Source organism: Tripterygium wilfordii, chromosome 16, assembly GCF_013401445.1.
Source record: "Tripterygium wilfordii isolate XIE 37 chromosome 16, ASM1340144v1, whole genome shotgun sequence".
Taxonomy (NCBI): domain Eukaryota; kingdom Viridiplantae; phylum Streptophyta; class Magnoliopsida; order Celastrales; family Celastraceae; genus Tripterygium; species Tripterygium wilfordii.
Window position 1 is genome coordinate 7,629,185 of NC_052247.1, and position 13,268 is coordinate 7,642,452.

Here is a 13,268-nt window from a genome sequence, read left to right on the forward strand (position 1 = left end):
TATTTGCTTTTGATGGATGTTGTCCTCACGTAAGCAAGGAAAAACATCCTCCTGGATTGACGTCCCTTTAAGATATTGGGGGATGGGTTCCACTTCCAGATATGGGGTGTGAACTAACCTGATCCAGTAGCCTCTCGCGTAGCCGCGTTATAGTTAGATATGCCACCCATATGCACATTAGATAACCCTTAGATCTGGTTCGAGACCTTCAGAAGTTTGTAGGAACCTGATTTTGTTTAGGAACAATGGGGGATTCTCCTATCCTTAACTCTATTTATTTCCTGTACATTTAAATTCCCTATACCTTTATTCCTCATTTACATGCTTATATGTACTTGATGCATACCTGTACGTATACATTCATCAAAACACACATGTACATCTTTTATACATTTGTCATATATGTTAGCTTAGGTTATGATCATGCACAAGTATAATGACCCCTACATGTCCATATATACTTGTACATTTGTTAATTATCCATACATGTCCATATATACTTGTATATCTGTTAATCATCCATACATGTTCATATATACTTATACATTTGCTAATTATCCATACTTGTTCATATATACTTGTACATTTGTTAATCATCCATACATGTTCATATATACTTGTACACTTGTTAATTACCCATACATGTCCATATATACTTGCATAATTGTTAATTACACATACATGTTCATATACATCTTATACTCATTCTTTTCATACTCCTATGCATTCACTAGTCACATTCTTTGTCATTTGATAGACTAAGAAATTCACCTAAAATTCACAGTCATGCATGAGCATAAGTAATAAAACTGATTAATTAATAAAAAATTTCTTTCATCATTTAGGTGGCACATAAAAAAGGAAAAGCACATGTTCATTCATATCACCGTCATCCTTATCGCACCAGATTACAATTGCGAATTGCTAGAACAATAGAGAACGAACAGCAGAAGGAACTGATCCAAAGGCAAAGCCAAGAAATTGCAGATCTAAAAGAACAAATGGCTATGCTGGTTACTCAGATGTTGCAATTCATGAAAGGAAAAGCAGTTGCAGAAAGTTCAGCATAGAAAGGAGATCCCATGCATCAATTATATGACAACACGGCAATGAATTTCTCAGGATGTGCACCGATAGTCAGGCCAGCTCAGGATGGTGGATTTCCATCATTGGATTCCCAACAGAAAACATATGTCATGCTCGTAGAGGTTAAAGAGGAAGAAGGAAAAAGTCTTACTGTTGAGCAGTACAAAAAGATGGAAAAATGGATGAGTTCAATTGAAGGATTTGGGCCTGTTGGTGCTTTAAGCCCACATAAGCTTTGTTTGGTGAAAGATCTGATTATTCCTCCTGATTTCAAGCTTCCTGCTTTTACTCTCTTCAATGGTACTGGAATTCCTCTAGATCATCTGACCATGTATTGTCGGAGGATGCAGCCATATGTTCACGATGAGAAGATATTGATTCACTTTTTCCAAGAAAGTTTGACAGGGAGTGCAACTCGGTGGTTTACAAGCTTAGATCCGTCTTCTGTTGAGACCTGGGAGGATCTGGCTAATTTGTTTCTGAAGAAGTATGAGTATAACATGGAGAATGTCTCTACCATCTATGACCTTCAGTGTACTGTCATGAAGGAAGGAGAAAGTTTTTGGGATTGGGCCCATAGATGGAGAGACTTAGCATCCTAGATACACCCTCCGCTGGCCAAACAAGATCTGGTTAACGCATTCATCGACGCACTTCGAGAGCCTTATACTTCAAAAATTGCTGGAGGGGGACACGCAGGTTTAGGAGAAATGATCCGAGCAAGGGAACGTATTTAGAGATGCATGCAGAGAGGAAATATCAGCATTAGCGTCCCAATGCTTGAGAAACCAGAATATCAGAAGGGAGGGAAGATGAAAAAGAAGGAAAACGAGCTGCATACCGTTAATTATAGCGGCAATCCCACTTATGGGTCTCCCATTTCTGATTACAGGCCGCGAAGCAATGCTCCCAGGTTGTCCAGTCCATATAACCACTACCCAAACTCAAATTCATACCTGCCACCTCAGCCTTCTTATCGACCATCTCAGCCAACTTACCAACCACCTTATCAAGTTTATCAACCACCTCAGCAAAATTACCAATTACCTCAACAAGCTTACCAACCACCTCGCCAAAATTACCAAAACTTTGAAAATAACCCTAGACCCCGAAGGCAGCTTGAACAATTTACTCAAATACCCATGACCTATGCCCAATGTTATGAGAAGTTATTGTCTAATTCAGCTATTGCACTATCCCGGGAAGAGGACCCCATAATCCACCTTACCCTCCTTGGTATAACCCTGAGGTGACATGTGCTTATCACGGGGATGCGTCTGGACATTCAATTGAAAATTGTCTGACCTTCAAGAGGATTGTGCAAAATATGGTCAATTCTGGATGGTTGAATTTTGATGGGATCAGGAAGCCCAATGTGACCACTAATCCTCTACCGGATCATGCCAATGGAGATACTAATGCCATTGAGGGTTCTGGTGAATTTTGGAGGACAATTGCAGAGGTAATTATGCCTTTGAGTTTGGTGCTGGATGCTTTGGAAAAGGAGGGACTTATTAAAAGAGAGGAGCTGGACTTGACATTGAAATATGATGGCTATGATGAATTGAAGACTTGTGAATTTCACAAAGGCATTCGAGGACATTCTCTGGAGAGTTGTCTTCAATTTCAAGCAAGGGTGCAAGATTTGATTGATAGCAAGAAAGTAATATTTGGGGTAAAGTCAGGGTGCTCAAGTGCAGTCAATGTTATCAGGGATGAATTCCATAAGGGACCAAGGCCTGGTGGGCGGGCAAAGCCAATTGTCTTGCAGTACTTTTTAGAGGATCAAACGATTGTAAAAAGTCCACTTCTTTCAAAGCCTACTTACGTGAGTGATAAGGCTGTTCCGTGGGTATACGAGAAAAGTGATCCTGGGGTTGCTGTGGGTAACATCTCAGGAGTGAGCAGGATAACCCGAACTGGACGAGTTTACTCTCGAGAGGAGTCAAGTGACCCAGTGTCAAGAACAGAAGCCGAAAGGAAAAGGAAGGGAAAAGATGTCGTAGGAGCAGAAGAGAATTTGAAAGATTTGAAGAAAGATCAAATTGTATGTGAAGAAATTAAGAAAACAGTGACTGATGGAGAAATTCAGGAGTTTCTAAAGATTGTCCGTCAAAGTGAATATATGGTTGTAGACCAGCTGAAAAAGACCCCAGTAAAGATTTCCATCCTAGAATTAATCATGAGTTCGGAGCCACACCGTAAAGTGTTGTTGAGAATGCTGAATCAGGCCTATATGCCAGAAAAAATACCGACAGAATCTTTTGACGGGATCGTCGAAAATGTGCTCGCAACTCACTTCTTATCATTCACTGAAGAGGAGATTCCAGATGAAGGGATGGGCCATAACAAGGCGTTGCATATTTCTGCCATGTGTAGGGGTTTTGAGGTGGCGAGTATTTTGATCGACAATAGATCGTCGTTGAATATCTTGCCAAAGGAAACTTTTGATAGATTGCCAATTGATGGATCATATTTGAAGCAAGTACTAGTAGTAGCTAAAGCCTTTGATGGAACCAGGAAGGAGATAATGGGGGAGATCGAGGTCCCACTGGAGATTGCAAATGTGACCTTCAATGTGCCTTTTATGGTGATGGATATATCGCCTACTTACTGTTGCTTGTTAGGGAGGCTGTGGATCCATACTACTGGCGCGGTACCATAATCTTTACATCAGAATCTCAAATTTACTCACGGAGGAAGAGTTTACATTGTTAAGGGCCAGTCGGAATGGATGGTGGCTAGTGTCTCAAACTCACTCCATATTGACGCGCCCCTACAGGGGATTGAAAGCTCATTCCAGTCCTTTGAGATTGCTACCGCTAGTTTTGTGAAGGAAGAGTAGCTTTTGGTGCAGCCCCGTTTGTCAAAAGTGGCTAAGTTTATTGGAAGAATTATGTTGAAGATGGGATTCCAACCAGGAGGAGGTTTAGGCAAAGAGGAGTAGGGGATAAAGAAGCCGATAGCGGTATTGAAACAGGCTGAGCGCTGGGGGCTTGGGTATAAGTCAAGTAAAGCTGATAGGATATAGGTCCAGGCTGAGAAACAGGCAAAGCGAATCGCTCGTTTTGAGGGTCGAGAGCTGGATGTCCCAAAAAAGTCAATCCCCTGGCTTTATGACAGTTTTGTGTTTGCAGATTTCTTGGAAAAGGTCAATCCGCTCAATGCAGAGGCAATTCCAGGGACATTGATCCTTAATCTTCCTGTTGATCAAGTTGAAAAGAGTCAAACTGGGGCAAATTTTGGAGAGCTGTGTGAGCAGTTTGAAGATTTTCATGTAGCTGTTATAGAGGAGGATCAGAACTTTGCTGCTAAGTCTTATTATGTTGTCCCTCGGCCTCCAGGTTTTGAGCTCAACAACTGGACTAGTTTCGAATTGCCAGTCCCTATCAACAGCCTTCAAGAGTAATCTCCATATGCACTATAATCTGTGGTCCAGCTCACGGCTACTGATTGGGTTTTTGTAATGAGCATGTCTTTACTTTATCTTTTGATGAATTCACATACTATGGCCTTTGCATGTTCTCATGTTTCAGATGATTCTGCTATGCTTATCATAAATAAAATTCTTTGTTCAAAATTCTCACATCTATTCACTTCATTTCATCTAACACTTCCAAAATTCCAAATCTCACACATTCCATTTTAACAGGACTGAAATTGATGATAATGAAGAAGATGAACCTAATGAACCAGATTTTGGGGCACCCATTAACAATGTTGAATCTGACTCTGACATTGAGGATGAATTTGAGATATCGCCAGAAATGTTGAGATAAGTTAATCAAGAAGAAAAGATAATTCAGCCGCACAAAGAAATTACTGAGGTTGTTAACTTGGGAACTGAAGATCATAAAAAGGAGGTTAGGATTGGTGCAGCTTTTGAAGGAGGAGATAGAGAAAGATTGATAGATTTGCTGCATGAATACCAGGATGTTTTTGCATGGTCATATCAGGATATGCCAGGACTGGATACGAATGTAGTGGTCCATAGACTGCCAATAAAACCAGATTGTCTGCCAGTGAAGCAAAAGTTGAGGAGATTGAAGCCGGAGATGCTTTTAAAGATTAGAGATGAAGTAAAAAATCAGTTTGATGCAGGATTCCTTACTGTGGCAAAATACCCCGAATAGGTTGCAAATATTGTACCAGTCCCAAAGAAGGATGGTAAGGTTCGGATGTGCGTGGATTACAGGGATCTTAATCGGGTGAGCCCGAAGGATGACTTTCCTTTACCCCAAATTGACATACTGGTAGACAACACGGCTAAACATTTTGCGTTCTCCTTCATGGATGGATTCTCAGGATATAATCAGATCAAGATGGCACCGGAAAATCAAGAGAAAACTACTTTCATCACTTTATGGGGTACCTTTTGTTACAAAGTCAAGCCATTTGGTCTAAAAAATGCGGGAGCTACTTACCAGCGAGCCATGGTCACTTTGTTTCATGATATGATGCATAAAGAGATTGAGTGTATGTGGATGACATGATTGCTAAATCAAAGGAAGATGAAGATCACATGATTAACCTGGAGAAGTTGTTCAAGAGGTTGAGAAGACACCAACTGAAGTTGAACCCCTCGAAATGCACATTTGGGGCAACCTCAGGGAAGTTGTTGGGTTTCATTGTCAGCAGAAGAGGTATTGAAGTAGATCCGGATAAAGTGAAGGCGATCATGGAGATGCCGCCTCCTCGCACCGAGAAAGAAGTCAGAGGTTTCTTGGGGAGACTCAATTATATTGCCAGGTTTATTTCACAGTTGACAACCACGTGTGAGCCAATTTTTAAGTTACTTCGGAAGAATAACCCGTCAGAATGGAATGATGAGTGTCAAAGTGCTTTTGAGAGAATCAAATAGTATTTATAAAATCCGCCAGTCTTGATGCCTCCGGTTGCTAGGAAGCCGCTTATCCTCTACTTGACTGTATCAGACAATTCGATGGGGTGTATGTTAGGGCAACAAGATTCATCTGGGAGGATAGAGCATGCGATCTACTACTTGAGCAAGAAATTCACAAGTTGTGAGACAAACTACTCCATGTTGGAGAAAACTTGTTGTTCATTAGCATGGGTTGCGCATAGGCTCCGACAGTATATGTTGTATCACACTACTTGGTTGATCTCGAGGATGGACCCGATCAAGTACATTTTTGAAAAACCATCTCTTTTGGGAAGGATTGCAAAATGGCAGAAATTGTTGTCAGAATATGACATTTTGTATGTTACCCAAAAGACAGTGAAAGGAAATGCAATAGCGGATTGCTTAGCAGAGCAGGAAATTAATGAATCTCAGCGGATGAATCCAGGGTTCCCAGACGAAGAAATCTTATCCTTAGAGATGGAGAGTCAGAAGGATCCAGGTAAATGGGTTATGTTGTTTGATGGCGCTTCTAATGTTGTCGATAATGGGATTGGGGCTGTGCTTATTTCTCTAGAGGGCAAAGTTACCCCGTTTACTGCTAAGCTTTATTTTGAATGTACCAACAATGTGTCCGAGTATGAGGCCTGTACCATGGGAATTCAAGCTGCTATTGATGTCGGGATTAAGAAGCTTAAGGTTTATGGTGACTCTCAACTGGTGATTAGGCAGTTGTGTGATGAATGGGAAACCAAGGATGCCAAGTTAGTCCCGTACTATCGACATATCAAAGAGTTTACCAGGTTTTTTGACTGTGTGGAATTTGATCATATTTCAACAGAAGAAAACCAGATGGCAGATGCCTTGGCCACTTTGGCAGCCATGTTTGATCTAGACCCTCGAGGAGAAGTAGAGGTCATTAAGATTGAGAAGCGTGAAATTCAGGCACATTGTTTGAATGTAGTAGCAAAACCTGATGGCAAACCCTGGTATTATGATGTGAAGCAGTATTTGGAGAAAGGAGAATATCCTCCAGAGGCCTCAGATAATGACAAACGCACCATCCGAAGGCTTTCAAGCTCTTTTTTCTTAGATAAAAATGTGTTGTATAAGAGAAGCTCGGGATTTGTACTCCTTCGATGCGTGGATACAGATGGAGCCAAACAGATTATGGAAGAGATTCATGAAGGAATATGTGGTACTCATTCGAGTGGATATTCAATGACAAGAAAGATATTGCGGGTAGGCTACTATTGGCTTACAATGGAAAGAGATTGTATCAACTATGCAATCAGATGCCATAAGTGCCAGATTTATGCTGATAAGACTCATGTTCCAGTAAACCTTCTACGGGTATTAACAGCACCATGACCATTTTCGATGTGGGGTATAGATGTTATTGGCCCTATTGAGCCTAAAGCTTCCAACGGACACCGCTTCATTGTGGTTGCAATTGATTATTTTACAAAGTGGGTGGAAGCAAATTCTTATGCCAAAGTGACAAGTAACGTTATCGCCCGATTTTTGAGAAACGATATTGTATGTCGTTATGGGGTTCCTGAAAGGATCATTACAGACAATGGCACGAATTTCAATAGCAAGATAGTGAATGATTTATGTGAGTAGTTCAAGATCAAGCATCATAATTCATCTCCTTATCGTCCCAAGATGAACGGGGCTGTTGAGGCGGCTAACAAAAATATCAAGAAGATTATTCTGAAGATGACGGAGAATTACAAAGATTGGCATGAAAAGCTTCCTTTTGCTTTATATGGGTACCGGACTTCTGTGCGTACATCTACGGGTGAAAGTCCTTTTGCTTTAGTATATGGGACTGACGCGGTTCTTCCCATTGAAGTGGAAATTCCCTCGCTAAGAGTGGTGGTGGAGGCCAACTTGGAGGAGAGTGAGTGGGTCCGAACTCGTAATGGACATCTAAATTTTATTGAGGAGAGAAGATTGGGAGCACTTTGTAGAGGGCAACTCTATCAAAGACAAATGATAAGAGCACATCACAAGAAAGTGCGTCCTTGTTGTTTCAGAGTGGGGGATTTAGTGTTAAAGATGATTCAGCCACCTCAAAAAGATCACCGTGGAAAATGGACTCCTATCTATGGGGGACCATATGTTGTGAAGAAAGCATTCTCCGGTGGAGCAGTAATTTTGACAAAGATGGATGGAGATGATTTGCCTCACCCAGTAAATGCCGATGTTCTCAGGCGGTATTATGCGTAACCAAAAAAAAAATCCCGCTAGAGCGAAAACCCAAAAGGGCGCTCTAGGCAAAAATTAGGGACGAAAAATCCCGCTAGAGTGAAAACCCGAAAGGGCGCTCTAGGCAAAAACAAAAAATCCTGCTAGAGTGAAAACCCGAAAGGGCGCTCTAGGCAAAAAAAAAATCCCGCTAGAGTGAAAACCCGAAAGGGCGCTCTACGCAAAAATTAGGGACAAAAAATCCCGCTAGAGTGAAAACCCGAAAGGGCGCTCTAGGCAAAAATTAGGGACAAAATGAAATTTTATTGGAGTGAAAACCCTCACGGGCACTTTAATTATGGCCGCAAGTCCGATTGCAGATTGTTTGAAGAAAGGAGGTTGAGACATGAGTCTATTGGTTGTTAACTTGTCTTGCATTGACATTGGTGCGGAGTACAGAATCGACTTCCTAATTGTTGGGTTGGAGGACAATCAATTGGACATGCACCCAAAACTGGGGCAGTTTTTGGTGCGCTCCTTCTGCTATCATATATTTCACCTCGCGAAGGTGTTAGTCTGTTAAACAGAATGAGAAGTTTGTTGGCAGAAATGGAGGACCCAAGGCAGCCTCATACGAGTCAGATTTGATCATTGTTAATTGGGTGCAAACCAAAACTGGGGCAGTTTTGGTGAAATCTTTGAATTATCACATATTTCATCTTGGAGAAGCTTGGTTTGTCCTTTCTTCCCTTGACTTCTCTACATTCTTGTACATATTTTCGTCTAAAATATTTTTCGATTGTCACCCATCCTTTTCAATAAAAATGGTGAAGAAATTCATTTCTGCAGTTTTGTCACTTGTGACATCTTTTTTCATATCCCAATTCAATTCTCGTTCCATATTCCAAAAAGTTTATCATTTGCATTCAGAAATTGACGTGCATGGCTATACTATTGAATTTATCATTGACAAAGTTTTGACAGAAAATATGAGGAGTGCATTAGGACATTACTTTTGACAGGAATTTGATTGGATTTTGGCATCCTAAGCTGGAAAGGATTTGAATGAAAAACTTGTAGCCGAGGTAAGCATTAGCAGGAAAGAGAAGATCATATTCATAAGATGTGCACAATAAAATGAATAAAGAAAATCCAAATGAACTGGCAGCCTTGAACTCAAAAGTGGGCACACATGCAAATAGGCAAAGAAAAGGAAGAGAGATAGTTGAAGAGTTGGGTTTGGAATGAGTGACGACCTTTACAAATTAGCATAGAGAAGATGCTTTGACAATCCAGAGTCAGAAAGTCAAACCCTACAAAGAAGCAGATTTGTTCTAGCAATTCGCAACTGTACGCGTGATTGAGGATGACAAAGCCTTGAGAGAACATGCATTCACTCATTAATGAGACATTCATATTTGAACAAAATCGGTCATTACATGCATCATTGTTGCATATGGTTTGTATTTTTTGTATTATGGCAAGTTTATGCAAAAGGTACAGCTTGGACATAGTCATTTTCCTCAAATCAAAACATATCACTTGCTCGAAACATCTTTCTATTAAGGTGAGATTACAAGAACTCCTGAATACATATCTTGAAAAAAAATCATTTTCAGCCAAGCCGGGAATGGCTACAGTGATGTCGAGCACCTTTTCTCAAAACAAAGAATCGTTTTCAGCCGAGCCGGGAATGGCTATAGTGATCCCGAGCACAGATATCAACCAAGCCGGGAATGACTATAGTGATCCTGAGCACACATTTCAGCCAAGCTGGGAATGGCTACAGTGATCCCAAGCACTTTTTTCAGCCAAGCCCGGAATGGCTACAGTGATCCCGAGCACAGATTTCAACTAAACTGGGAATGGCTACAGTGATCCCAAGCACTTTTTTCAGCCAAGCCGGGAATTGCTACAGTGATCCCGAGCACTTTTCATAGCCAAGCCGGGAGTGGCTACAATGATCCCGAACACCTTTCCTCATCCTTCCCGTACGAAACTTGGTTAACTACACCTTTGTCTGCCTTTTATTTCATAAAAGACATACAAAGGGGGCAGCTGTAGTAACCGGTTTCTGTCCGGTCGAAGAATAATTAATAAAAACAAAAATATACAAAAATGCAAACATTCAAAATTCAAGAGCCCGTGTCATAGGCCCACATGTTTACACAAAAATTCAAAGCCTATTTCATGGACCCACAAACACACAAAAATCCTAAGACCCATTTCTTGGACCATAAGCCCATAAAATTCAAACTCATGCCCAATACAACAAAATCCTAGAAAATATCTAGAGAATAAATATAAATAAATTAAATGGAAAATTACAAGTGGAAAAGACCAAAAGGAATAGCCACCTTGGTTAAAAGGAAAGAAAAGGTAAGGACAAAAAGGACAAATTGAAAGAACTAGGGTTTTAGGAGATGGGGTCTCATTCTCTCTTAATATAAAAGGAAAGGTAGTATTCTTTGAGAGAGGGAGAAAAAAAAGAGCAGCCGCATAACAAGGAAAAGGGGGAGGCGGCACAAAGAGCCAAACAAGAGAGAAGAAAAGAAAAAAAAAGAAAAAAGGAGGAAATCGTAGAGGAAAAAGAAGAAGAAAGAAGAGAGAGCAAAGCCGCCGGAAGAGGAGAGAAACAGATAGAAAGGAGCCGCTGCACAAGGAATCTGGATAGAGAAACAGGGCTAGCAGAGGGAGCCGCACAATCAGAGCAAAAGAACATAGTGTAGAAGAAGAGCAAAATCAGGAGAAGGTAATCGGCATATTATTTCATTCTATTTTCTTCATTATCCCACTGGTTCCATTTCGGGGTTTTGCTCCCGATTTTGTTTCTTTGAATATTGTGTTGTCTGTTTCTGGTGTACTTCCGGCTTGAATTCTGAACCTTATGCTGTGTATGGTTTAATTCCTCTGAAAGATACATGATTCCATCCTTGCATATTTTCAGTTTTGAAGTGAGCTTTGTTTGCTTTCACTTTCCATACTAGAATCGGTATTGAAATAGTTTGCATTCGGTTTTGCTTGAATGGAGATGTTGGTTTTATTTAGATCCGTTTAGATCTTGTTTATTGCTTCAGTAAGTGACTGTATTTGGTTTGAAGGTTTGTGTGTTGCTATAAGTTATTGAAATGATTAAGAAGTTCTAAATGATTCACAAGTCTGAGTTGAAGCCAGTTTGTATTTGGTTTGGTTCACAAGTCTGAGGCTGTCTATGTTCTTGATGGTAACCTTAATCTTGCATTTAGGATTGTACTCATGGTTTTGTGTTAATATGTTTACGGCTTGACGATTGTCCTTGGATTTATCTTACTTGGTGAATAAATTTAGGATCTGATTGTTTTTGACATTAATCTTGGCGTATTTTATGGTTCTTTGCTTAATAATGTTGTTCGTGCAAACTTGATATGGAAGCCCCTCTCCTTTCCTTAGCTAATTTTGTTTGGATAATTATTTTGAAACTTTGAAATAAATTATTATGAAATGTGTGTTTGATTTAATTTGAATCTCGATGTACATATGAGAATCCCATTTGACCATTCTTATGTTTGATTTGTTGCGTTTGGATCGGGCTTGGGACCATTTGGGCCGGAGGACATACTTAGAAGATTTGGACCAGATTTGAGCAATGGGCCCCATGGGCAATATTCCAATTGTTGTATAATATTTGTATTTCTCATTTTATATTTGTCATGCATAATTGTAAAGTGTAGGCCTTGTAATAGTGTAACAAAAATAGTGGATGTAAAATAGAAAATGCATACATGATATTCTAGAATGCTAGAAGCATATAGAAATTAAGAAATGATTTTGTGAATGATGATTGCATTAGAATGCATGCTTAGGACTTTTATTTCTCACACTATGCCATGATGCTTAGACGTATGCTAGGATTGTTTGAATGCCATGAAAATAAATGCAACGCGTTAGTCATTAGAATTAATCCAAGCCGTCTCACTTTAATAAACACACCAAGATTAATTTACGGAACCTTTATGTTTTGTTTAAATACCAAGGAGCCTTCAAGATATTGGGGTTTCATTGGGCATTCATCCAAAACATTTGGATTTCATGGACCCGGAAAGCGAATATGTTTTTAGGGATTAGGAGAATTTATTTAAGGAACCAAAGGGGGGTTTAAAGATATTTGGCCCGTCCGATGGGCCTTAAATGGATTCTTTCTTTTCTCATGAAGAGCATAATTGTGAGTAAGGCTTGAATTGAACATTTCTCCTTGATTGTGGGCCCTTTTGGTACATCAACCAAGTCTTCAAGAGTCCCTTTTCCAAAAATATCAAAACTCACTCAGAGTGGAATTTTTCATCCAAACTAAGCAAAACAAACATTTTTGGCCAAGCCGGGAATGGTCCCAATGATCCCGTGCACATCTCTTTTCAAATCATCCAAATCCACTCCAAGTGGAATTTTTATTCATTTTTGGCCAAGCCGGGAATGGTCCCAATGATCCCGTGCACACCTCTTTTCAAATCTTCCAAATCCACTCCAAGTGGAATTTTTATTCATCTTTGGCCAAGCCGGGAATGGCCGCAGTGATCCCGTGCACCTTTTTTCTTTAAACCACTCCAAGTGGATTTTTCATCACATTCACAATGAGATTTTCAAAAACAAATTAGAGCCAAATAGAAAAACATTCAAAGGTAACCGTTTTCGGGAGTTGTGGGGTGCCTAACACCTTCCGCATGCTCAATAGACCCCCTTGCCCATTTTTCTCGTAGACCAGAACGGATGTCCAATTGCATCCTAAAAATCAATTGGTGGCGACTTTATTGTTTTTCATGCCGGTTGCTTCAACCGAAAAGGAAACCCTTATCAAGTGGAATAAAATATGTGTTTTTGGGTGAGAAGGAGTCATACCCTGTTGCGATATCTTCCCTACTTACTTCTCTCCAAGAAGAGAAACTTGTTCAAGTGTTGCAAAGGTATAGAGGAGCAATAGGATGAAGAACTGCAGCTTTGAAAGGTATTAGCCCTCTAGTTTGTACTCATAGGATTTAAATGGAAGAGGAAGCTAAACTCGTTCGCCAAATGCAAAGAAGGTTAAACCTGAAGATGAAGGAAGTTGTTAGGGGGGAGGTACTAAAATTGCTTGACGCGGGGATCACTTATCTCA

The 13,268-nt window shown here is 40.2% G+C and overlaps 1 protein-coding gene across 1 annotated transcript; it reads left to right on the forward strand.

The window, feature by feature from the left end:
- The first annotated feature begins 1,829 nt into the window (after window positions 1-1,829).
- LOC119980739 lies at window positions 1,830-4,495 on the forward strand. Its single transcript, XM_038823535.1, has 5 exons — window positions 1,830-2,335; window positions 2,452-3,088; window positions 3,179-3,742; window positions 3,979-4,054; window positions 4,224-4,495. Exons 1-5 carry the CDS (start codon window positions 1,830-1,832, stop codon window positions 4,493-4,495), a joined length of 2,055 nt encoding a protein of 684 aa, XP_038679463.1.
- The last annotated feature ends 8,773 nt before the right edge of the window (window positions 4,496-13,268 follow it).